The sequence below is a fragment of the Strix aluco genome, chromosome 2, assembly GCF_031877795.1.
Source record: "Strix aluco isolate bStrAlu1 chromosome 2, bStrAlu1.hap1, whole genome shotgun sequence".
NCBI lineage: Eukaryota > Metazoa > Chordata > Aves > Strigiformes > Strigidae > Strix > Strix aluco.
In genome coordinates this window covers 37,786,685-37,814,092 of record NC_133932.1, presented here as the reverse complement: position 1 = coordinate 37,814,092, position 27,408 = coordinate 37,786,685, and the positions used below count along the sequence as shown (strand labels likewise).

Here is a 27,408-nt window from a genome sequence, read left to right as displayed (position 1 = left end):
TGGTCTTTGTCACTGATTGAAGGGTATTTAGAAATGCCTATCCCTTTCTTTTCCCTTTGAAGTGATCATAAAAATGGTATTTAAGCTGTTGTAGGGGTAGACAAAATGTATTGTCTGGTATCTGTTTAGTCAGGGAAGAGCTGTAGATCTTCCTGTTCATGGGATTTTTATAGTTTTATTAGGTCTTTAAAATGACTTGTCATATTACCTGCAGAATTTGTGGTTTGTGTCTGGCTTATCATTGCCATCTGTGCTTTTCCTCCAGGTTATATTTTGCAGTACTCAGAAGATAACAGTGAGCAGTGGGGTAGTTTTCCCATTAGCCCTAGTGAGAGGTCCTACCGTTTAGAAACATTGAAATGTGGCACTTGGTACAAGTTTACTTTAACTGCTCAGAATGGAGTGGGACCAGGACGCATCAGTGAGATCATTGAGGCCAAAACGCTTGGAAAAGGTATGTTGATTTCCATCCCCTTTGCTCACCTAAAGCTCTTGCATTCTGGTGTAGATCTTAGTTGGATGACAAGACAGTCTTGGATATTTTAATATTATTGGCTTTGGAAACATTCCCAGTTTTGTCCATGCTGTGACAGAAGAGGCTGTTGCTGCAGAACTTGAATCACTTACTAGCTGATATTCTATCCTTATTTCTCTAACAATTTTGTTCTAAGATGGGTTGGTAGATATTTGGGAAGGGGGTGTCTCCACTATCATAGGCTATAGCAATTCCAACTGCTGCTATTGCCCTGAGAAAATGGTTTCTTTCTTCTTGTAAACATTCTTCATCACACCTGTGGTGGTGCAGCTCTCTCAACCATCACAGCATGGTGGACACTTCATTTGACATTCTGTGTCATAGGGAAGACCTGGTATGCTGTAGATGTGAATGGTATGACTTGCTGAAGCTCAAGGGAGACTGCAGATCAGCTGTGTACATGCTGCGATGATCAGTGGTCAGGGAGAATGGTGTGCTGATCTTAAAGAAAGGGACATTTATAGAAGGAGAAGTTGAGTGTTCTTATTTTCATTGCATGAAATGTAAGGTTTACACATGCTTCAAATAACATCTAAATGGTCAATGAGAAAGCAGGTCTCCCAACTCTTTGAGTTTCTCTGGGACTTGATATATATATATATATATGCCTGGAAACTACCTGTGTTACATTTGCAACTGAACCAGGTACTGTGTGATTTAGAAGGCTGAGATCATTCTCATGTGAGAGGTCCAGCAGCATCTCTATCCAAAGCTATTAACAGAGTTATATGGATAAGTTATGCTTTATTATATAGAATAAAATAGCACATTGTAGATAATTTTCATCACATTAGGTGTACCTTCCAATAGTAAAAATACTGTTTCTGCTAAGCAATTAGCAATAATACTTTAAAGTACAGTACAGTAGTATTTAATATATATATAACATTTGCTGATGACCTGTCTTGTCCACGTACTGTCATTATTTCAATTCTAAAGTACCATTTTTACTGTCATTACTGCTGTATTACGTAAAACTGTCAAAAATCTTTAATGTATATATCAACAAAAACCAACAGTTGATCTCAAAGCAGGACAAGTAAATAGAAATGTCAACCCCTTTCTGAATGGAAACATCTTAACTCAGAAATAAAAACTTCAAAGTATATATTATTTTCAAATATATAATGCAATGTCAACATATTAATATTTTAAAAATTTTGATTGTTACTTGCAAGTTCATCAAAACTGTCATTTTACGCAAATGAAAGCCTCTGTACTCTCAAAAAAAATGTGTTCAATTCCACTTCAAAAGAAGACTAGAGTACCCACGGACAATCTTCAAGTGTATTTCTCTCCTATAGTATTTCTACACGGTGTTCCGAACCCTTTCTTTTTTGTATGGCAGTGAGCAGGGACATTTACTGATATGAAGCGTCTGCGCTAGATTTACAAGTTGAGTCATGCCAGTCCATGCAAACTGTCAAGTCAGGTCCGTGCAGAAATGTATGGATTTTTTTTTCACATATGGATTTGACAATCTAGGTTTGTGAGTCTGGCATAAAGTGTGAAAAAACATTTAAGAAGGAGGGGGGAAAAGAAGTTGAATATATGGTTACTAAAATACATCATTGCTTCTAGAGCCACAGTTTTCAAAGGAACAAGAGCTCTTTGCTAGTATCAACACCACAAGAGTGAGGCTGAACCTGATAGGCTGGAATGACGGTGGCTGCCCCATCACTTCCTTCACCCTGGAGTACCGGCCATTTGGGACAACAGTCTGGACAACTGCTCAGCGGACATCCCTGTCGAAGTCCTACATACTGTATGACCTCCAGGAGGCAACCTGGTATGAACTGCAAATGAGAGTGTGCAACAGTGCTGGCTGTGCAGAGAAACAAGCCAAATTTGCAACACTCAATTATGATGGCAGTAAGTATATCTTTTTATTTACACATCTAAGATACTGTTTTTACTCTAGTTTTTCATGTGAGGTTTTTTTGCTTGTCTTTCTTTTGTTCACTCATAAACCCCTTTTTAAATCTGCTAGCCATTCTGACTGGGGGGTAAGTCTCAAAGACGTAAAATGCCTCCTGATTTCATGACAGTAGGCTACGAGGCAGAAAAGAGGAATTGTTTATTTGTCCTCACTGAGGAAAATCTGAAGCACCAAGTCAATCAACCATAAGACATGTAAACATAGGACACTAGGTGTCATTAGTTACAGTGGTCACAGAAGCACTTACTAGTATTTCATGCACCTCTTCCATGAAATTTTTGTCTCACATACAATTGGTTCCCACAGCCATTCGCAGCGGTGACTGGCCTCGTTGCTATTCCATGCAATGTCCTTGTGACACAGCTCAAAACACATTATGTGACACAACAGAGCAGCTAAGTAGCTTGTCTTCCAGGAAAGCCTCTGGACAACATCCTCCAAGGGCAAAGCAATGACAGTGCTATTATCCCTATTTACAGACAGGGGAGAGTGAAACTAATGGCTGTGACAGATGGCTCTGTCATGCCCAGCAGCAGGGCACAGGGGATGAAGGAATTGTTGCATCCTGCCCTTCTGCCAGGGGTTACTGACCACCCTGCAAAAGCAAGAAGAAGAGGGCAAGAGCAAACATGCCAATTTGTCAGTCACTCCAGTTCGTATCCTGGCATGCTTATTGAAAGTGATGGTGGCACATGTGTGCTTCTGCTGGCTCTATAGTGGGAAATGGCTGTATTTCTGGCAAAAAGGCAGTACAGATGGCTCCAGATGGCAATCTCTTGAGTTGCTCTAGTGTGAATTGCCAGAGCTTTTCTGGAGACATCCAGTGTAAAATATTGTTGTGTTGCCAGGGATATTGTGCTGTAGTGTGCAACCACTTGGCGACATCTCTACTGTTAAATTAAACAGGACTAATGAGCAAGTTCAAACAAGAACCAATAATTGTCCAGCAACAGCACCAAATTGCTAATCATTCTTAACTCTGTGTTGGTAACACATCTCCCTGCCACAGTTTTGTCCCACACGAACCAGCAGTCTCCAGGACAATACACAGGGAAACTCTCCAGGACAATGGCTCAGGGAAGAGCAACGAACAGGGACCATTCCCAGCCAGAAGTGTGGGATATCGATCGGGCAGGGTTTAAACTTCAGCATCTTACACATCCTCTAATGCTATCCCAGTCTTTGTGCTAGGTACTCATCAGTTCTTGAGATAATTAACAACACGTGCCCTCGTGACTCACCCTTTTGCAAATAGCACATCCCCTCACGTTTTTCTGAGAAAATAGCATTTTGGTAAGATGCCACACAGTTCTCGAGTTATTTCTGACAGTTGAAAAAATTAAGTGAAAGATTTTATCTCAGCACTTTAGAGGCCTACAGGAAACCAAGCTCCAAGTAGTTATACAAATGCTGCCAGGTGTTGCCAGGTATACTTAGGGACCTGTTTTACTGAGCAGTATAAATGCTGTCAATAATAACTGTTTCAAGTGTTGTGAGTTCATTTCTTGCCACTTTACTTAGCCTATCCTCTTTTCTTTCCAGTATCTTCCTACAGGCAACATCCAGCTTTCAGTGGTCATTTTTATACATCCACAGTTACTGTTACATATATATGACCAGGGCAAACAGTCTTAAGCCCTACCTTAAAATGAGATTATATGAATATGGAGGTCCAGAGCCTTAAATTCCCACTGATAGCAGTGAAATCAAATGTATTCTTACAATGAACTGATTTTAAATATTTTCAGACTCTGCTTTTTGGTTGGGTGATGATACTTACCTTGGTTTCACATACTGTGACCTGCACACCATTTGATTTTATGTGTTGCTGTATGGCATCTTTAAAAGTGAGAAAATGAAACAATAAAAATATTTGTAGCGTTAAATTTCCTGGGCCACTGCTTATGGTCAGCTAGAAAATTTCTCATTTATGGCATTGATGGTTTTGTTTGTCAAGCATGCTTTGCCAGGACTATATTGTGCCTTAGAGAGGCAGCATGACCTGAAATACTGACTGCAAGGTCAAGAGAGGAAAAGATAGATAGAAAAGCAAATTTCAGTTTTCAAATTTTCTGAATTTGTTACATTTGTTGCAGAACTAAAATGATTAAATTATTGATATTATTATCATCATCATTACTGAAAATTATTGAAAATTAAGATAGTTTATTTCCACATAAGAGAATCTTCATAGAAGAACTATTTCAGTGCTTCTAAAGCAAAAGTTGTTCCTACAGAGTCCCAGCTCCCCATTCATTTGTTCCTTGGTAATCTGCGTAAGTTTAAGGTGCTTCAGAGTTGGAAAATAGTCTGATTAGAAATCAACATTTTCTATCAGTACTTCATGCAGAAATTTTTGCTTTCATAAAGAATGACTTTTTCATTTGCAGAAAGCATGACAGTGGAAACTTCTTGGCCAGCTCAACTTTTGAGTGCTAACCCTACCTCTACCATTGATTTGTCTTGTGATGTGAGATTAGTCCCTTCCAGCTTCTAGGGGTCACAGCTGCCCTTAGGATAAAATAGATACAAGGATAGTGCTTTGAAGATTAGATAATATGTGTATGAAAGTTCTAGGATACCAAATGCTAAGAACAAGCTTAGGAGCTTTAGCAGTCTTAAGATAAAGCCTTTGTAAACTTTGTAGAAATCCTTGAGTCTTTCAGTCATTTTGTTTGGACTGCAGTACCTGATTGTTATCTGTGATAGAGCTCCTGAGAAATACCATGGCTAAGTATCCTTTACTTTAAATCTCTTCATGGTGAATTAGGTCAAAAGGTTAATGAGAGATCTACGTGTGACTTTTTGCTTTCAGTTCATAGATATTTCAGCTAACCATTTGCAGCTTACAGATTTTATGACCTTCCTGCCCCTTGTTTTTCAGAACATTTGCACTCAATACTTAAGAAGATATTTTTAGCAATGTGCAGCTGTAGTGTGTAGCACTGCAAAGGAGCCTCCCGACTCAGAGATCAGCTGCTCAGTAGCCCTGACATTAAATCAGATCATCTTGGTAGCTGCTCTAAACTATGCTAATTGATTCTAGCCCACCAGGGGACTTCCTACCGTGAAGAACAGTTAGGACACAGGAAAACACTTGGTAGTCCTAAAGTCACAAGGTGCAATGGGAGATGCTGGAAGGTCTGCAACATAGGAGAAAGTGAGGTCAGATACATTCAAATTACAACACCTAAGAAGCACCAGTAAGCAGGCTAACAAAGGGCGATAGTGAATTGACCTGGAATCAAAAAAACCCCTCCCAATTTGTCCAGGACTTTGTTCTGAGAAAAGCTTTGACTATTCCACTCCTACCCAACACCTAGAATGACAACAAATGTTGAAATGTTTTCTCAATGGATAGCAGGTTTAGTTTTTGGTAATTTATAGTACAATTGCTGAATATCCACAAATGGATAATGTGAAGGATATATAAACTTGCAGTGTGTTTTTTTAATTAAGCTTGTACTGCCTGTATATAACGTTATGAGGTTTACACTTTATTTGGAAGAGATATGGAAAATGATCATCACTTACCTGAACACTTAAGGTTTAATTGAAATTAAGGCCACTCTTAATTGGATTTTCATCCAAGTATTAAAGAGAGCAAGACATCATTTTAGGTAATCTTGAACCCAAGAGTCTTTAGCCAATGGTCTGTGTGACTTTAATTCAGAGTGAAATTTGGCCCCTTAGTATTCAGGAGGGTTTAGGAGGATTTAGAGACAGTTATTAGTATTATCTTCAGGAGCTTGAAATTCTTTCCATTTCTTCATCTAATCATTTTCTTTGCCTTTAGAGTAGTCCAAAAACTACATCTCAGTTAAGACAAGATGAAACAATCCTGCTGTGTGTTTATTCCAAGAAATGGAAAATTAGAAAAGGAAGGAAAATTAAGGGGAAGAACTGCAATGGAACAGTAGAAAAATATTCAAAATGCAATTGTAAGACAATAAATTTTCCAAAGTTCCTGAGATAGGTTTGGATCGTTGTAGCTTCTCTGTTTATCTTCATCCCTGTAGGGAACTACTCTTCTCATTATATGAAACTCAAATAGCTCTTTTGAAAAAACATGACTTAGAATTCTACATTTTCACTGTGGTTATGGCACTCACATTGTACTGCATCATATCACAATTTTTTTTCTGATACTGTATGGTGCATAATGAGATACAACTATATCACTCAATGCAGCAATTAAAATGTAGAAAAGGATGTGCCTGTTTCTCTATCTCACCCTCCTATCCTTTTAGAAAGTAAGTAGTCACTTTTATGTTTCAGTAGCTGGTTAAATTGAATAGCTTCCATCAGAAGTCATCACAGTTCACAATACTTGCGTGTTTCTACCCATTTCAAACAAATCCACATTTTATAGCCTCATTTGTGGTTGCATTCAGCAGTTTAATAGTAATCAGGAAATGAGTGAGAAGTCTTCCATGACTAAACAGCCTTCCAAAGAAAGTGCTGCATTCTTCTCGTGTCCTTTAGAAGTAAAGAAAAAAAAGAATTTAAAAGTTCAAGTACTATATATCACCAGGAATCCAGGTATATTCAAAATGCAGATATGTCCCAAAATGAAAAAGTGAGCTGCCTGCAGATGCCAGTAGTTTGTAGATTCATTTCCATCATTTTTCTCTCAAAATTTGATTGTTTCTATCCAGTGTTACTCTCCTGTTTTACTGATGAGTATAATGTCAGACACTCTTTAGCAAATTAGGATCAGGTTGACTATCTGAACTTCAGATCAATATCACTGCTGCACCCCTAAGACGTGATACAAGAATATTTCTGTGAAAAGGATTCATCTGATACATGTAGCACGAAATGAACTTTGTCAAATATGTTCCTTACAAAGAAAAGCCCAGCAGAAAGTATGAATATGTCACAGCAGTGCTATTTTCTCATAGCAAGGAGGAATATACTTAGGTAGTAATTCTTAGATGTCTTACAGTTTTGTAATGATTTAATATGACTTAAAATTGTAGAATTTGACTGTATAATGGGCATGGTTTTCTTTCATCAATGAATGCATTTATTCTTGATTTCTGACAGTCTATGAGTCTCTGCTGTCAGTACCTTGTTACCAGTATGCATGGCCATTACACATGCAAGCACAGCATCCACCCTGAACATGACAAATCCTTCTTAATGTTCTGCATGCAGCTGAAGCATATAACATGCCATATTCCCTGAGAACTCAATCTTTTGTCTTCATTAATAGGCATCTAATATCATGACACTGTTTCCAGGTACAATCCCTCCACTCATTAAATCAGTTGTCCAAAGTGAGGAAGGGCTGGCAACCAACGAAGGGCTAAAGATGCTGGTGACCATTTCCTGTATCTTGGTTGGGGTCTTGCTGCTTTTTGTGATGCTGCTGATCGTGCGGAGGAGGAGGAGGGAGCAGAGACTGAAGAGGCTGCGAGGTAAGATGAGAGCTGTGGCACTTATTTCTACATATGTATACTCCCTGAACATGAAAGTATAAGTGGGACTGCACATGACCAAACTGTTCAGTCCCCAGTTGGTATAATTTTCCTACAATATGTAACAGAGTGAGGCAACAAAGTATATGTGTTTTTTTACAGAATTTCCTTCTTTTCATTTGGTAGTAAGTTTCTAAAAAATGACTCATGTATCCATTGTTATTATTTTGCATGAGGGAAAGGGAAATAATTCTCGTGTGTTGGTGTTTGTCCTCCTTTTTTTTGTTGTTAATTTCCCTTGTGAATGATCTTGATAACCTAAAATCGTATTTTTTTCTGAAGGGTAAAATCAGATGTTCTGAAGATGGGGGGACGTCAGTTTTCCAGCAGATGCAAACCATGATTCCCAAATTATAAAATTAAAGTAGCCACATGTTAGTAGGCTAGAAAACACAAGCAGATAGTTTCAGATTTGTTACCACATCTTTTTCGCTATGATGTGTTATAACAGAGCTACTACAACACTACTTCATTGTTCACTGACCTTTCATTGTCTCTAATCTGTAGTTTTCTCTAATCCTTATTCAAATTCAGGTGTTTGCTATGTGAGTAAATTCTAGATCAGTGAACTCATTCAAATTTATCAGTCTTCTAGTAAAGACCCCTGGCTGAGACAGAGCCAGGTTTCTGACCCTTGTAGTCTGCAACATCTGAACTTGGCCCTGTAGGTTTTCCACTAGCACACTACAACAGACCTTACACTGAAGGTATTTGGGAAAAAGCTTTCCAAATCACACACTGAGTAAATAGTAAAGCAATTTATCATCTGCAAAAATAAGTCTAATCAGTTCCAAGAGCCACCAAATTGTTTAGTTATTTGTATTTTAACCAAAATATGATCATGGGATATATTAAAACCAGGCCCAATCCTGTGTATTCTATCTCACCTTGTCATCTCTTCTTCTCACTCATTTGGGTCCCATTTTGTCTTTTGTAAAAATATTTTGGGTGTTTTTGCAAAACAAGACAGAAACACAGGGCTCTTAGGCATGGGGAAATTCATAGATCAGAGAGGGCAACTGGTCTTATAGTTCATACAGAGCTCTGGAAATCAGGGCATCTGGATGCTTTAGCTTGCTGTCACGGTTTAAGCCCAAAGGACAACTAAGCACCATGCTGCCACTCACTCACTCCTCTTCCCCAGTGGGATGGGTAAGAGAAAATACAACAAAAGACTCAGGGATTGAGACAAGAACAAGGAGGGATGACTCACCAATTATGGTCATGGGCTAAAGACAGACTCAATTTCAGAAAAAAGAACATCAATTTAATTTGATGACCACCACTATTTTACCAATCAAACAGAGTAGGTCTGTGAGAAAACAACCACATCTTAAAAACACCTTCCCCCCACCCCTCCCTTCTTCCCAGGCTCAGCTTTACTCCTGATTTCTCTACCTCCTTTCTCCCTCCAGCAGCACAGGGCGGGCAGGGGATGGGGGTTGCAATCAGTTCATCACACATTGTTTCTGCCACTCCTTCCTCCTCAGGGGGAGGACTCCTCACACTCTTCCCCTGCTCCACCGTGGGGTCCCTCTCATGGGAGCCAGTCCTCCATGAACTTCTCCAACATGAGTCCTTCCCACAGGGCTGCAGCTCTTCCCAAGTTGCTCCAGCATGGGTTCCTCTGCAGTCCTTCCAGTAACTGACTGCTTCAGCATGAGCTTCCCTCACAGTCCCAGCCTTCTTTTGGAACCTGCTCCGGCGTGGGGTCCTTCACGGGCTGCAGGTGGGCATCTGCTCCACTGGTGACCTCCAAGGGCTGCAGGGGACAGCCTGCCCTCTCGCCACGGGCTGAGCACACCTCTTCCCCTCCTTCTTTCTTCAACTGGCCTCAGTGTTTGCGTAGGTATTTCCATCACTCATCTTCCTGTGCTGCAGGTTCCCTTTCTTTAAATACGTTATCGCAGAGACACAGCCATCGTTGCTAATTGGCTTGGCCTTGGCCAGAGATGGGTTTGGCTTGGAGCCAGGGAGCTTTGAGAAGCTTCTTACAGGAGCCACCCCTGTAAACCCCTCCCTTTCTGCCAAAACCCCACCACACACAAACCCAATACACTGGTATAACTTTCTCATTCAAAACATTTTCAGTCATTTACCTCTGTGCAGTTTTTTTCATTAAAAAAGTGGTGGGTTAAGGGTGAAGAAAGTGTTATCTTCTCAGAAATACTGTGGAATTCCATCCAGTAATGAGCTGGATATTTTGAGCTCCTTGACTCCAGGAAATGATGGCTGTGCACATTAGTTTTTCATGGATAATTTACAAGTATTCATAAATTCTTGAGTCCCTTAAGGAAGGCTGATGATCACTAGCTAGTATGGCTTTTGCATAACATAAGATTTGTCTGAATTATTTCCTCTCAGAACACAGGAATTTAGAAAAATATCTGAGATTCACTTAAACATAGGCAGTGACAAAGAATTCATCAGTATTTTTGATAAAAATCATCAGGATTTAACTACCATTTCTGTAAAATTTGTGTTTCACTTCTTATCTGAATTTGAGCTACAGCTTGACATCCTAGCCATCTGGTCCTGTTATACTTCTGCCTGCTGTACAGGGACTGAAGTTCTTTTTTGCATCATATTTTCAGTCTCTAAGGATATTCCTTTAACATGGTGGTAACCAAGTAATTTCTTAATGTTTTCATTGGTAAATGAAACAGATGAATCTTTAATTTTTCTCTGTAGTTTTCCCATCATTTATTAATTTCAAGGCTTTTATCTGGTCCCTTTGCAATCTTTAGGTAGCTTTCCTCATCTGTGTATGCTAGAAATTAACGTAGTATTCCAGCAACAGACATATCAGCATCAGACAGAGAGGTAACAGCCTTTCTTCTTTCCCTTTATGGTCTTCTGTCTATATCTGCAAGGATCACCTTTTTGGGTAGAGCATTATTTTAAGAGTTTGCATTTAACATCTTATCCACTGAGATCATCTGACAATTCTCTGATTACAGTGCAATAGGAAACATTCTCCATTGTATAGTTATGGCTTGTGTTCTTGATATATGACCTTATACTAATACAGATACATTACTAACTTGTGGCCAGCCTACTTGATGATCGAGATTGTTATGCCTTAGTTACCTGCCATTTTCACTATATTTTAGCTACCTAATTCTTGTGTCATTTTCAAACTTTTACAGTTACTATTTAATTTACTACAGAGACTGATAAAAGTACCAAAAGTGATGTCCCATGGTACATGATGAAAATAAATACTAAACAATGATTGTCTGCTTAAAATTGTATTTTGAATATGTTGAAACCCATGTGAAATGGCTGCTGTGATAATTTTTTGTATCATGCTACTTTGTTATTAAAATATTTTGATATACCAAAACTTTGCTCTAGAGAAATATAGATATAATATTTTACTGTTACTTAATCGTATCTCAGTGAGAGTTTTTTCAATGTCATCAATTCTCAGTGAATTTTAATCTCATTTTTAAAAAATCAACTTTGTTTGACATGGCTGATTGACAAGTCTATATTGCTCAGCCTCAGTTATTCCATCTCCTTTATTTCATTTCATCAAGCTTCATTCCATATTTTTCATCATTTTGCTCATTGCCAAGATCAGATTGATAGGACTTAAGTAATTCAGGTTTTCTTTGTTCATTCTTTTTGAAGACTGATCCTGTGTTAGCCATTTTCTGCTCTTCTGGAGGTTACTTCATGTTCTAAAATTCTTACTAACAATCAGTACTGCTCTTGCAGAGAACTCCTTAGAAAGTTCTCTAAAAAAATCTTGTGTGCAAGTTTTTCTGATCTCCTAACTAAAAAAAAATGTTTTGCTCTAGTAGTTGTTGTGTTCAACTTTCATCTGAATCAGTTTTGAAATTGAAATCCTGTCATTGTCACTTGATCTGTATCACCTGGTGGGGTTTCTTTGAGGCATAGGACTCATTTTTCCGAAATTATGATTCTACCATCAACATTACTCTAGTCTACATCAGAAGTAATAGTTTCCACAGTGGGACCTTCTAAAAGAATTTATACAAGTTACAGATGTAATTCTTGCTTTTGTGGCTCCAGGAGATGTGTTTTCTTTGAACTCGCTTGACAAAGAGAAGTGGGAATTGCAGATTTATTTGCAGTACATTCTGCATGCAAACATTTATATCTGTGGTTTTGAAAAATGGGCTTGTGGTACAGTTTCTGTGGGGCAAATGTACCGTAAGAAGAGCAGTCCTGCCATCCTGAATCCTTTCACTCCTTGTTTTAGCATGTAGGGACAGGTAAACCTTTGCCTTTCTCCTGTGTCACTTTCAATATGATTTATTTCTCTAGGAGTACTCTGTTTAGAAAGAAAGCGTGGTTTTCAGAAAAGCCCTGATTTTTGCCCAGTTTAGTAGTTCCACAGATCAGGTCACAAGAAGGTCAATTGACTGCTAGAGTTCATGCAGCCATTCAGTAGGTCAGCATATATTATAACAGAGAAACCTGATGACTTTTTCTCTTTCTCCTTACTATTAACCTAGCTCCACTACTACCGTAATAGTTTTCCCTATTTCTAAATCCAAACTCACCTTAATCCAAGCAGAAAGTATCAGTGTGGCATGATAATTCAGAAGTGACAGCAGGCAATTTAAAACTGTATCATGGCCCCTGATTTCCCAGAGGGCAAGACAAATGTGTTCAGATTTTTAAAGGTGGCTGCCCCAGCAAATGGAAGTGAGGGCTGTCTCTGGGTCAATGCCTGTCGGCGCAGCCATGTGTCAAACCCACGGTGAGGAGCAGTTTGTCTTTTTCACTAAGACATGAGGTGATGCTTGGCTGGAGTGGGAGATCATGGACTCCCCAAGCCCTGTTTTCCCCACCTGAAAACTGGGAGATAGGACACTGTCAGCGATACTGACTCATTTTATGAAGTATTTTCAATTTGCTGATCAAAAGTGTAATGCAGGAAATATACGTTACAATTTGTAGTCTATACTTATTTGTTTGTGAAACTAGCATTTCTCCTGTAGCTGATGTTTTGGACACGCTATTATCATAATCAGTTGCTTTTAGGCTTTTGGATTTTGCTTTGCCTGATACATAAGATCCCTTATCTTCTTGGGACGTTTGTTTTGGTCCACTAGCCTGTGTGCCCAGTACAGCCATCATTAACTACAGTAACACTGCTGACCATTGTAACAATCTGCTTGAATAATTAGTACATTTAAACCCTGCTGAGTTACTTTTTTTTCTGCCGTACTTCCTTGTTCAGCTTTTGACACATAAGGTGATCTTGCATGATGCCTCATGTTATTTTTGATTGAAAGTGCACAATCTCCTTTGCTTCTCTTTGACCAAGAACGCATATATGTTAATCAGCATTTGCATATATGCCACATACATTTAATTGTGAAAATGTAACATTTTTTTCTAGATGCAGCATGGAACACATCTATGTGCTGTGCAGCACCTGAGAATATGTGAGGGAGATTGTTTGTCATTTAATCATGGTAAAAAAATCTAAAAAGCTAAGTGAATGACATTGGGCCAAGCAACCTTCAACTTTGTCCCTTCAGCTTTTCTTGAGTTCTGAATTACTTGCACATGTATCCATAACCTTCTCTTAAGGAGGCAACAATTGCTTCACAAAAGCTGCTAGCTGAGTGAAAACAATATTTGCATATGAAATCACAGTTATTATGTGCACCAGAGGGAGAGTGTGTGCATAGTTTCTTCATGATCCTAGTGCTGCTAGAATGACAAGAAGCATCATAAAGTTTGCTAAAAAAAAACATGACTTGGAACCAGAGCTGCTTTCTTTTTCATTTTTGTATTCTTCAGAAGAACTGGATCCCTTCCTGGGTCCTTAGAAGTCAGTAGCAAAACTATCTCTGATGTCATTTGGGAGCAGCAGCAGTGGTAGTGTGGTTGATGACTGATGATAAAGACATTGTCATCTACTATGTAGTACCACTTATAAGAGTGTTAACAGCAAAGGGCAATCTCAAACAAAGTGAAAAATCGAAAATCTGAGTGCCTAAATGGAGCACTGTTTGGATTAGATGGGGCATCTCAGATGAAGAGTCCTTCCCTCCACCAGGAATCTGCCATGCTTTGTGCTGAAAAGGGATAGGGGAAGGTTAAAAATAAAGGAGTAGAGCAAACAGACCTAGAGGAAGCACTGATTTTCAGCTTCTCCAGTAGTAGGTGAGGAATAAAGCTTAAGACAGGCAAGCTGTCACAGTAACAGAGAAAGAGAATGTAGAAAAGTGAATGGAAGGCTTTTTGTCCATTCCTTTTAAAAAACAATACAAATGTAGCTGGAACGATACATTAAGATGGTGGTTTGTTTCTGCCTGCATCCTCTGAATTTAAAGGCAGGATATTTAATAAGACCACGAGAAGGAAATCGTTGTAGGTGTGGGAGACCCATGAAGTGATTAACGAATAAAAAAGGTGAGATGGAGAAAACAAAGACAAATTCAGTAAATGTCTTGGCAGGTGCTGGTAGATTTACAAGCAGCAGATAAAAGAAGAAATTTAAAGTTTCACATAATAGGAGAATTGCTTGAAGACTGAGAACTTGGAATTGTTTTCTTCTCAGATTTGCTTCACTTGGTTGCACAAAAGGCTGCTTTGTTGCTGTGTGATATACTTAAGGACTCTGGAGTCAGCATTTTTAAGTGAGTTTGTTTAGCAGCAGACTGCAGGAGAGCAAAGCATAGCTGTCTGGTTTTGCTGAATAATACTACAGAAATTATTATATTACGTTGATAAAGTTTTACAGAAAGCTACCTTAAGAACACCAGGTGAACCAACCCTCAGCTGTGTCTCTTGATCTGATAAGTACCTGAATATCCCCAAAGGATTTTATACTAATAATAACAGCAATGACAACAACAGAAGGAATATTTCTCCTTCAGCAGCACCTCATTTTACAGGGCTGATCCATGTGGGAATAAACCACCTCCTGTTTTGTGTACTGACTGTCCTCTGAAGACCCAGTAGTAATTCTGAATTATTGCTAGTGGAAAAACATCCATATTTGAGAGCAACCAAACAAGTTGACTCCTTGGAGACCTCCCTTTCTCAGACCTCCATGCAGTCAGGTCTGGTTTGGAAATGGCAGGTTGGCAACTGCTCATCCAGCTTGGGTTTGGCTCCAGCCCAGAGATGCGTGTCAACATTTCTGTCTTCTTGCCTTTTCTTCCTTCCTCACCTGTTCACTTGCTAACCGCAGCATGAAGGAACAGAGATCCCTTTTATTTGTTAAACTGTTCCTACTTCCAATAAGTTTCTGTATTTTTTTCTAGTTAAGCCAATGGTAGCTGTACTTCTCTAAGCATCTTTGGTGCTATTGATGAACTAAACAGGTCTGTCTGGGGCAGAAATGCAGTTCCAGCAAAAGAAAGGACTTTTGGAGATTATTTTATTCTTGGCACTGATCTGAGAAACAAGAGTGGTCTTACACGTGACTGATTCAAATCACTTCCTAATAATCCATCTATCAAATAGATTTTCATTTGTGATGACATTTCTTCTATTTTCTTCTAGATGCAAAGAGTTTGGCTGAAATGCTTATGAGGTAAGAATAGATTTAATGTTTTTAAATTGAAAAATATCTGTCAACTATGGCATCATATTTTAAAATTATTATAGGTACAAACAGAGAAGTAAACCTTCTATTTCTAAATCCCTTTTCAAAACACACCATTTGATTGTTTGTTAGGATCTAGGAGAAATTGCTGGTTAGAAATGGGAGAAAAAAGAATTTGTGGACAGTATCTGTGAGGGAATACAATGGTACAAAACTGAGAACTCTTGTGTGAGTAGATTAAATTATAGAAGCTATGTAGGTCCTTTTGGACACTTTTCCTGTTCAGAAAAACATTTTCATAATATGTACCAAAGTAGTTGCTCTTCAGAGATCATCTGATTGAAGGCAGTAAGTGTCTGGATGTGAATATCTCTAAACTTTACAGTTATATTTATGTAATTCACTATTGCTAGCTGCTTATACCCGAAGGTATAGAAGAGCAGGTAAATCCATTTATTATTTTTTAGTTCTGTTCCATCAGCTCAGGATCCAGAAATCTGATTCAGTTGTTGAATGGCAACAGAATGACTATTCTGGAACCACAATTCTTCCAAAGATGGAAATTTCATATCTTCAGTGTTTATTCTTTTGTCTGGGGAAAATATTGAACTTCAAAACTGATCCATATATTTGAAAATGGGACCACCAGGAATTATTTTTAAGTTCAAATGGGGTTTGGTTTGTGAGAAAATCTTTTTATTTTTAAGCAACAAATTTGAGAATGTCATAGATATTTTACCAAATGAACCATGCTCTAAACTTCCTCACCCATGATAAACTTCACCTGCTATTGTAGGAATATATTTACCAAAAGACATGGTGACAGATGGTTTTAGTGTAAACTCAGCTCTATGCCATCGGTCTGCAAATACATCTGAATAGTCCCACTGATGTTAACAAGACTGGTCATTCAGGTCAGGTCATACCCTTGCTATCTGCCAGTTAGAAACCCCTGCTAGCAGCAGATTGCAGGTTTAAGCAACTTCAGGAAGATACACTCTGATATTTTTCAGTGTTGCAGAAAAAGCACAGATGAGCATACACAGCAAGTCTGTTCCCTAAAGAATCCCAGCACAGACTGGCTGAATCTTCTGGATGAAGATACTCAGTCCCAGTGACAACCACACATAACACCTCTGCAAAACTGGTAAACCTCTGCCTTAACCCCAGTTAGCTTCACTAGTCTTGTCACCACCTCTTCAAGGCCATTTCAGTGTCTCACTCCTCTGATGTTTACATAACTTTACCAAACTGCCTACAGAAGTGCCCAGTTTTGACCCATTTTTACCTCTGCCAATGTCGCCCTTCAAATTAAAGTACTTCTTTTGCCCTCCCTGCCTGATGTACTCAGAGAGCAGCTGGGTCCCTTCCCAGCCTTTAGTTCAGAGCTGTTTTTCTAGGTAACTGATCTGCCACCAGTTTCTTTTTGCTTTTCCTTTCACCAGCATCGAAATATGATTAAGTCATTTTCTCCCATCTCATTTATTAGCAAATAATCAGTTTTTTATTAAATAGTAATAGCTTGTATTTCTTTTCTAAAACTGTGAACAAAGGCAAATGACTATTAAAACAGGACTTTAGAGGAAGTAAGGGATATAGGCCTACATTTGCTGACATGTCATGACTTGAAGGTCTCAAAGTGATGCTGTTTTGGGGAGCCTGCTTTCTACAGGCTAAATGCTCTGTCATTTATGATAAATCTGTGAAATACCTCCAACTGAAACCTGAGCTACCCACCATCACTAGATGTTCCTGAAGATTTAGCATGTTAATAATCAAGGGATAATAAGCCCTCTCCAAAGCAATAGTCACATATTATAAAGCTCCTGATATTTTATATCTTTTAGATTTCACCAAAATCTGTTATGATACAAATGTCAAGAACAAAGGTATCCTGTGGGTTGTGCCTTGCTGTTTAAGTATTGGACCAAGAGCAGAAAAGATGGTTCCCTTCTTGGTAGGAAGGAGTGAGGGATAGAGAGAGCTTTGTGTATCTTTCCCTTTGAGGAGGTTTTTATGAGCGTGTGTAAAGCGGATTAAAAATAGAGCTTTAGTCTTTGCTTTGAAAGTCACTAGCTTTGTCTGTGTAAGTCAAATGTCTGTGGACCAGGGTAAGCCACAGCAGTTATCATTTTAATGGGAGCTGCACAACTTGTTGCTGATACCTTAAACTCACAGATAAAAATTCCTGCTGCTGTACAATCACAGCTTTTTATGTTTCTTTTGGGTGAAAGCATCAATCCAGGCAACTTCTTTGTAACAGTTCACTGTGGATCAATATAGCAATTGACTGAGTTTTCTAATTTTGAACACAAAGTGAGGGATCTTTTCTCCCCAAATATTCCTCTGTCAGGCTGATTACTTAAAAGATTTAGTTTTCCATATGTTTTTACAACAATCAGCTGAGACATCAGGAAACTGTGAGGTGGCCTGTCTCTCTGCCAAGGACCCAGAATGACTTCGGGTTTACAGAGCACTGTATTTAATCCCTTTACGTAACTAGCTTGTTAGGTATAACCCTCTTCTGTGCATACAGACAGTCACTCAAGTAAGTACTTTTTTATTAAAGATCCAGAACGATCTTTTAACTATGCACACTCTTTCAAAATATATTATACACTGTACTTGCTCTGGAAAAAGGCCTATTTATCCACAGACTGTACATAAAAGTTGTACTCAGTCAGACTCAAAGGCCCACATACCCAAGTATCTGTCTTTCATCGTGGCCAAAAGCAGACACCTGGGTAGAGTAAAAGACTACAGCAAATACATACTTGTTTCTCAGACAGGCTTCCAGTCTCTAGCAATTTGGAGCTCAGAGATTCATTGAACCAGAGGGAATGAATTGTATTATACACAGATCCTTACAAGGTCTGACAGGTAAAGAACAGCCATAGCTCATGTTTAAGTTTGGGGATTTTATATCTGTAGGTTAGAGAAAATATAGGTAGATGTGTTTCCTCCCTTTAAAGAATTAATCATTGGACTTGTCATCCACCAGACTGTTATAACACTTCAATGACTGAATTTTCCTAGGTTAGAAAATACTTGGGCACCAAACTTCAAAATTGGAATTCTAAAAATCTTTGTCTCGCTGCCAAGTCCTTGAGGCACTTAATTGCTGTTGGCACTTTAGGTTTCTATAACCTGAAAGTTGAGCTATTGTGGTCTGCAGAAAATGATTCAAAATACCATGAGCCAGAAAGAGATAGCATGCTAATAGGCAACAACCCTCTTGATACTGCCGATTGCCTGTTCTGCGTTTGGACACACCATGTCACTGTGCTGCTGCATACAGGAGAATTAATTAGACCAGTAAGGAGAAGAAGAGAGATCATGCAAAATGAGGCATAACTCGAGCATAGTAGAGAATTTTCCTGAATATGGAGAGGCCTGAGTTCTTGTTCTGGCTTGAAGGACCTTCCACGTATTTTGCATGAAGCTATCCCTGGAGCCAAGAATGGGATTCAGAATTCCCTCTTAGCAAGTGAGCAATATAACTGTAAACCTGGGGAACTGTCCTCCTGTTCCCTGGGGTCCAAACAATATTTTCCGTGCAGTTGAGTGATTTGCAATAATAGGGTTATAGAGCATTCATACTGCAGAAGAGCTTCTAGCTCTCACTGGGATTCTGGGGACTGCATTCTTTGAGGAGGATGTCTGATTTGATCCCTTTGTCTCCTGCATCCCTGGTGAGCAAAGGAGGGGTGCAATGATGCATTTATTAGACTCAATTATGTATTGCACAGATTCTATATGTATCTGATTGCATGTACCCTATAACTATGGGATTATTGATTATTAATTGAAATTGGACCTCAGAAATTCAGTTTCCTACCTGATCACAGGTTTGCTCTATGATCTTGGACAAACCCAAAGTACTCTTACTTTTCAAGGGCATGTATTCAAGCATATTTGGCATGCAGATAATACATTAGTCTCTGATTCTCTTAGCATTTCAGCAACTTGAGTGGAAACCAATAGGAGAGTGGCATCTAATCCATGCAGAGACTTTGCAGAGACTTTGAGAATGTCAGTGTAGAATTTATCTGCATTTTAGAGTCCTAAATGTCTTTGAAAATTTACGTGCTTAATGTGACTACTGTTCTCCACTGATTATATATGGAGAAAAGCCTGGCAGCCGTTGGGTAGCTCTCCTGATATTTTGCTTCCATAATGATTAAATAAGACACCAGTTGTAGGATGTTTGCAAGCATTTCAGCTATCCATCTTACATGATAGCAAGAGTACCACCTAACCACCAGGTACAGAGAGACGTTAAAGTTTGAGATGCATAGATAGTGTTAATACTGGGGACTACAAGAGCAGGAAAAGACAGGTGAGAATCAGCCAGAGAGGTGTACCTGTGTGCCTTGCAGGTCTCACTCTTGGATTTGGAGCAGAATTACTGACCACGTGGCAAGGAAACTCCTCCTAAAAAGGAATCTAGGAGTACCTCCAAACCTGCAATAGTTACATCTTGCTTACATGGAGACACAGCAGGAAGCTAAGGCAAATTCTCTAGAGATGTGGGCTCATCACACATGCATTAATTTCCTATGTAGAGGCCCGCACTCAGGGAATAAGAGAGCTTATCATCAAGCAGCTTAACAGTCCTCTTCTGATTCCATTAACAACAATAATTCACTACCAAAACAGAGTTAAACCGAGTGATCTACAGCTATTTTACACTACAAAATGAACCTCCATTTGGAACGCATTGCCCTCTGCAACTACCTGAAAGGAGGTGCAGAGAGCTGAGGATGAGTCTCTTTAACCAAGTAATGAGCGATAAGACAAGAGGGAATGGCCTCAAGTTGTGCCAGGGAAGGTTTAGACTGGATATTAGGAAGTATTTCTTTCCAGAACAGGTTGTTAGGCATTGGAATGGGCTGTCCAGGGAGACGGTGGAGTCCCCATCCCTGGAGGTGTTTTAAGAGTAGGGTCGACATAGCACTGAGGGATATGGTGTAGTTGGGAACTGTCAGTGCTAGGTTAACGGTTGGACTAGATGATCTTCAAGATCCTTTCCAACCTAGATGATTCTGTGATTCTGTGATTTTAAAGCTCTTTGAAGTGTAAGCGCTTTGGATCACAATGCTGGCTGATTTGTCTTAACTTTCTTCAGTCTCCCCACGTAACAAAGTATTTGCAAATATCTCCTCTCCTCCAAAGAGTAATTACATGTAAAGGCCAAAAAGTTCCTGGGTTTTTAGCGCAGTCTGAAGGTCTCTTAGGGCAAGTTCTGTACTATAAATTATTGTAGCACTCAGTTTTACTATCCATTTTCATTTACTTTCAGTAGACAGCTCATTTAAGAAGTCATTTTCTGGTACACAAACTTAGAAATGAAATTGTTTCAATTTGCATGATGATAGAATAATTGGTTTATGTTCTTTTTTAGAATATTGCATCAATCAATTAGAAATAATCCATGAATGTAAACAAGATTTGCAATCTTAGTCTTGGAACACCAATGGGACTAAAACCTTTATTTATATTAGGCAATTTATTAATGGAATCCCTAGTTATTAATTTGCTTTTTCATTTATCAATTCTCGTGATAGTTGGAATTTATCTAATGAAAGATAATGAAAAGGTAAAAAATTAATTGGAAAGTACTCAAGACATCATTTTCCTACCAACCTGTTTGATCAGCTGTGTGTTTCTTTACTCATATTCATGAGGAATGAAAGAAAAGGTCCGTCTTGCAAAGTGCTTTTACTAATTTCATTATATGATGACGCTTGAAGAAAATTATACAAACTTTTCAGGAGATTCCTCCTGATAAAGAATAGACCAAATCCCTCAACAATGTGCATTCATCTAACTGCTCATCATGTGCAATAAATTAATACCATGCACTTGTTCTGAAGAGGGGAAAATAAGATGTATGAGTATTTTTGCTGATTATGTTTATATTATTTTTTGTTTGAGCTGGACAGATTTTAAATGATGAAGTTTGCAAGTATCTTTTCATTTAGGCTGAATGTTAATGTGTTTACTTCTCTTTTGCTTTTAGCAAGAACACTAGGACATCAGATACACTTAATAAGCAGCAGCAGACACTGAGGATGCACATAGACATTCCCAGAGCACAGCTTCTCATTGAGGAGAGGGACACGATGGAGACCATTGGTAAATCCTTGTTGGGCTTGTTTCTACTGGTTAATGTAACAGGCACTTTAGGTGGACTTCCTTTACCCCACACCTTTTCCCCACTGCACAGATCAAGAAAAAAGAGCTACAAAGTAATTTGCCACATTTGAAAACTGAACTGATTTTTTTTTCCCCCTTTGAATCATTTTCCATTTTAAGTAATCTCAGTACAGTATTTAAAATAATGCAGGACATTAGGGAAATGAAGCTGGTGGAAAAGCTACTTGAAGAAAATGTAAATGAAGACTGGCAGTTTTATGATTTTCTTTTTGATTTATCTTTTGGCTTTGACTAGGCAGTTGGATCACTGGCATTACTTACAAGGAAAATGAAATTCTGAAACTACAATATCAGTATTTAAAGATTTTCAGCAGCCAACTTCTAAAACTTACATGTTGCATATTGTATCCACCTGTTCATAGCAAATGATATTTCAACATTTTGATCAGTTTTTAGCTTTTGTGTATCTATGCAAAATTCAAATCTAAACTGTTTCATACAACAGAAAACAAGATTTCTCATGTGTCTGGCACATAGCTGAACTGTCATGAAAAATAGAATTGTTTGGTGTTGGGGTTTTTTCCACATAATTTAAACACAAGATGTCTGAAATCTCAACAGAATAAAAATACAACCTGATCTTGTGACTGTATGGGTACATACTGTGGCAAGCCCCTGCAGAATGACCGATCTTGTTAGATTTTTAACTTTTTTTGATCAAAATCTGTGTAGAAGAAACCTGTGATGGCCAAGAACGTAACAGCATCCCAGAGATAGTGTGGTTGGAGAGGAAAGCTTCGCAAGCTGGGAGCAGCATCTCTACATCTCCTGTCCATGCCCCCACTGGGGAGGGACAAGCTGGTTTAGCCCAGCACCCTGTCACACTTGCTGCCAGTCTGGCATGGAGGAGTGGCCTCAGGGGACATTTCACAGTTTATGCTACAGATTTGAAAAGGAGATCTATGCTTCACCTGAAATACAGACGTTTTAAAACCCTGATTTGAGCTTCCCAAAGATTGCTTCTGTGATGCAGTCTTTTGTGCCAGGCTTCATCCTAAAGTCAGTTTTTATTTTTGAGTTACAGTTGCTGAGCAATAGGGGGTTATAGTGGAAATACCATTAGTGCCTTAACTGTAGCAATGTGATCAGTGCCTTGGTAATAGCCAGCTCTCCACACAGCACTCAGAATAAGCAGGCACTTTGGCAGTCTTTGACATAGTTTACTGCCAGGAGGCTTTATTCCCAACCTGAATAAGAGCTCATCTTTTGCCAGAGACAGAGTAATTTGATTTCATAATGCTTATTCTATTTATGGCCTTCTTTGGGTAAAAAATGATAGTTATGTTATTGTGCAGAACTGTTCTCCTTAATGGTGTCTTGTCAAGTTAAAAAACCCCAAAAACCAGGAATGGTTAGAATAGGCGGATCAACCTCTGCTGACTAGTAAATGCATGGAAGCCCCACTGCTGCCCGTCCCCTTAGAAATACATTACAAAGCTATATAGCATAGCACAGCAGGAACTTCTTGTGGCTTTTATTACTGTTCTGAATGGATAAAAAGACTGTAAAGAATGCAAAAGCAAGTCTGATAGCATGCAAATAGTTGTTCTGCACACATAAAGTCAGTGGAAGATTTATTGCTGTAAAACCTTCCATGATCAAATGGACCAGATTCCTCTTTGGAGCAAAAGAAATACAATACAGAGTTCATAACTGTGGGGGGAAAAAATAGCTGCTGTGTAGCACCCTTTCTGCAAGGATCAGAGTCTGTGTAGAAATTTGGTGCATATATCTTACCCCATAGAGAAGCAATAGGCAGCAGAACCATACAGCAGTAAAGGTCAGTGCTCACCCTTTTTTCCAGTCCGTCCCAAGGTCAGACTTCACCTCGCACCTTTGCAGCTGCAGGAAAGCCCATAGTCAGCTGGACTGACTATGTTGAGAGAAACTTACACAACTCGCATAAAGATCCCCAAAGCTTCTTATTTCAAACCTACGGTAGTGAGCTTTGGTGCAGAGAGAGCTGGTAGGACATAGCCCTTATCTTCCAGACAGCAAAACACTGGACTTAAGGATGCTTAGTTGCCCTGCAAGTATATTGCCATTGTCTTCACTATGGCACTCATGTGCTTGAAAATAAGCAGTTCCCTAAGAACAGTCTTGGGTCATGGCCATCCATTCTGCGATATTCTGTCTCTGGAGAAAAAGCTGACTGGTAAAGGGCTAGTTAGCAACATGACCTAACAACCTTCTTTTGGACAGGCATGGGTGATTCCACTGAGGACATTACTAATTATGTCAATAAAAATAAATAAATTGAATATGTTGTTGAAAAGTTTAGCTGAGCTCACTGAAAATGAAGGGGAAGAAGGCAGTATTCAAAAGGTGGGAAAGAAGGAATTAGGGCCAAAAATAATTACATACAAATTGGTTTTTTGGAAGGATGCTTAATAGTCTGTCTCAGTTGCACACCTCTTGGGTGAAATCACAAAGACAGACGTGAAAATTACACTTATTCTTCAGTTTTGTATGAACTTTGAGTTTAAAGCCAGGGGGTCCCAAGCTGTGGTACACACTTCAAAGCCATCGTCAGTCCTGCAGAGAAGAGGAAGCTGCCACTGTCAGTGGTGGTGCCCTGCTGAAAATCAGTCTGGGGACTTTCTGTAAAGCTCTTATGAAGGCAAACCCAAATTTCATTACTCATTATCTGATGGGTTTTTTTACATACAGATGACAGATCAACGGTTCTGCTCACTGATGCTGACTTTGGAGAGACGTCTAAGCAGAAGTCACTGACTGTCACCCACACAGTACATTACCAGTCTGTGTCACAAGCTACAGGACCACTGGTGGATGTTTCTGATGCCCGGCCAGGAACAAGTAAGCATATAAAAGAATATGATATCTGCAGAGGAGAAAGCTATAAGAAAATGAATACTGTGCTCCAGCACTTGCATCCTCATGGGGTTTTTTCTTCAATCTGAAAGTTGAGAGAAATCTATTTAGGTCAGCAGAGAACATTTCTTACACAATTTCATTTAGTGATTCAATATGGTAAAAATTGCATATGCATCTGAAATGTAGGCGTAATTTGAACGAATTCATACCTGGCTTTCATTAAACCAAATGCATGCTAGATTTTAATTTTTAGAATTTATTGGGTAAATTAACTTAACGGCTTTTAGTGTCTAATATATTTTTTTCTCAGTGATCAATCTTTATTGTATTTCAAAATATATCCTCCCTCCTTATCTCTTCATCAAGCAAGAAATACATTTCTCATTATTGCTTTTCTGAAAAAGTTGTATTTCCAGTTTTAGTTATTACAGTAAATTACTTTTCCGAGATATATTCATGCTGAGTTATTCTTATAGTGATTAAAATGCTATCATAAATTAATATACTGCTGAAATCCATTCTTCTTCTTTCTCTTATAATGTGCTACATATCTTCGTAAATGAAAAAGAAAAATCACTACATCAAAGGAATACTTATGAGTTAGGAATATTACCAAAGTATAGTTCTCTAGCAGTGTGCAATTTCTAAAATCTCTTGGATTATTTCTATCCGCTGGTCGCTTCAGAATTTGTTTACTTGGTGAGTTTGGTGAACATAAGTGCTGAAAGCTCAGTTGCTAGAATGCAGGTTATTTGAAAAATATTCATTTCATCTCCATTTCCATCTGTCTTTATAAATGATAGTTGTTCTAGTCCTGACCTTGCTGCTTTTCTAACTCTGACAGTTTTAAGATATGATTAGTTATTTCTTGAGGACTAGATTAGTGCACCATTTTTCATCTATGGAGAGTCATGGCATTTGAATTAGAAGAGTCAAGATATGATATTCTTTTTCTTTCTGGTACCGCTCTTGTCTCTCTCCTTTAGTTCCTGTACATGCTGGCTAGCCTGCTCACTAAAAGCAAAAATATCATCATATAATCATGTTGGCAGATCAAGATTGCCTGAGTAAACAATAGACTCTCCATTGTTCTCCAACCCTGCCTTTTCTAATAAGGAAGGAGGCACCACCCCAAAATTGCCTGCCTATATCATGCCACAGCATTTTATAGCACCAGCACCTTCCATACCTAATCCCTTTTTTGTGCGCAGTTATGTGCTTCATTTCACTGAAGTCAGAGAGAGACTTCCTTCAAATTAAACTTGGATTTAACTCATATATAAGAATATGACCAGTGTCCAGCCCAGCTCTGGAAATAGAAATCCACCATCACTTTTATTATGCCATAAAGATCTGATTGCAGCAGTGAACAGGGCTGGGTCAAAGGTAGTGTTCTCTGGATTTAAGACACTAATATAGCTTTGATAGAGGCTGGGATATGAGATTTTGTCTAGACCCACTGCTTTCTCTGTGAAGCGGGGAGCAGTGTCCAGCTGGGTGGCTCAGAGGTTATGGATCCTTCTGTGAGAGCACGCTCACACTCACTGGTTGGCAAATATTCCCTTACAGCACTTTTTAAGTTGTTCTCTAGATCTTTTGTATTTATTTATAAAAGAGGTATGCTCCATGAACCTTTACCTTGCTCACCTCAGCTGTCTACAGTTATGTTTCAGCATATGACAGCAGAGCTGCCTTAACAACTGAGGCAACAGATGTGCACTGTTTTCCATCACACAGGCAGCTCTGAAGCTTGCTGCGCGCGTGCTGCAGAGTCCCTTATGCAGGCGCAGCACAGCTGGTGCAGAGCTACTGCTCAGCACATGCTCATCAGGATGAGCACTGACCTTCTGTGTGCTGGCTGTCCCATCTCCTTCAAATTGCTGACGAAAGCCTACTGAGTCACAGGATTAGAGAACAGTTGAGGTTGGAAGGGACCTCTGGGCACTGGCCAGTCTGACCCCTCTGCTTAAAGAAAGGTCAGATAGAGCCAGTTGCCCAGGGCCATACCCAGATGACTTCTGAGTATCTCCAAGGATGGAGACACCACCACTTCTCTGGGCAACCTGTGCCAGTACTCAGACTTCCTCACAGTAAAGTGTTCCTGATGTTCAGATGGAAGCTCCCATGTTTCACCTTGTCCCTGTTGCCTCTGGTCCTGTCACTGGGCACCACTGAAAAGAGTCTGTCTCTGTCCTCATTGCACCTTCCCTTCAGGTATTTTTATACGTTGATGACATGCCCCCAATCCTTCTCTTCTCCAGACCAAGCAGCCTCAGCACCATGCTGAGAGTTTCCCCACAAGCACTCTCCTTCTGTCCTTCATGTATTCCCTTGAAGCAGGCATAAGGCTCACTTCTGGCTACACGGCAGCCGCGTGCCAACTTTCCACAGATGGTACAAGCCGTGGTTTATATTGACAGGCTGGTCATATCGTGCCAAGTGCGTTTTTGGATGGTATCCATGGGAGGCGGCTATGTGTTTCATTACCAGGAGGATCAATTATCAATGGCACTGGGTTCATATCTTTCCATTGCTGCAGAAGGAAGATGTGAAATAGGAGAAGGATCAGACCATAGCTGGTATTTGTAAATAAATACCTTGTTTCTTTGAAGCAGCAGAATACAAATTCTTACTGGGAACGCTGAGGCAGAAGCAATGCTCAGAGTCATTATCTGGGTATTGTTTTTTTTTCTTTAAACTGCTTCTGCTAAAGTCTCTTACCTGAAAGACTGACAGCTTCACCATTTGAATGTCAAAGAACATTTTAATAGATTTGAATTTTTCATTTCTAATACCCTTTCTGTCTATTGTTAGTAATATCCTTTCAGAAGCTTCGAAGAGAAATCCTTCA

At 39.2% G+C, this 27,408-nt stretch overlaps 1 protein-coding gene across 2 annotated transcripts in view; it reads left to right on the top strand.

The window, feature by feature from the left end:
- Positions 1 to 27,408, top strand: part of DSCAM (DS cell adhesion molecule) — a 476,243-nt gene that overhangs the window by 421,179 nt on the left and 27,656 nt on the right. Inside the window, exons 25-30 of one of the 2 annotated variants that reach the window (XR_012621906.1) lie at positions 266 to 454; positions 2,117 to 2,407; positions 7,721 to 7,897; positions 15,458 to 15,488; positions 16,514 to 16,647; positions 21,523 to 21,534. Coding sequence is in view for 1 of the 2 variants with exons in the window: in XM_074814395.1 (XP_074670496.1) it covers positions 266 to 454; positions 2,117 to 2,407; positions 7,721 to 7,897; positions 15,458 to 15,488; positions 21,523 to 21,638; positions 24,390 to 24,539 (954 nt within the window). In the remaining variant the exon portion in view is untranslated. Of the gene's footprint in view, positions 1 to 265; positions 455 to 2,116; positions 2,408 to 7,720; positions 7,898 to 15,457; positions 15,489 to 16,513; positions 16,648 to 21,522; positions 21,639 to 24,389; positions 24,540 to 27,408 lie in introns of those variants that run through there. The other variant, XM_074814395.1, reaches the window with a different exon arrangement.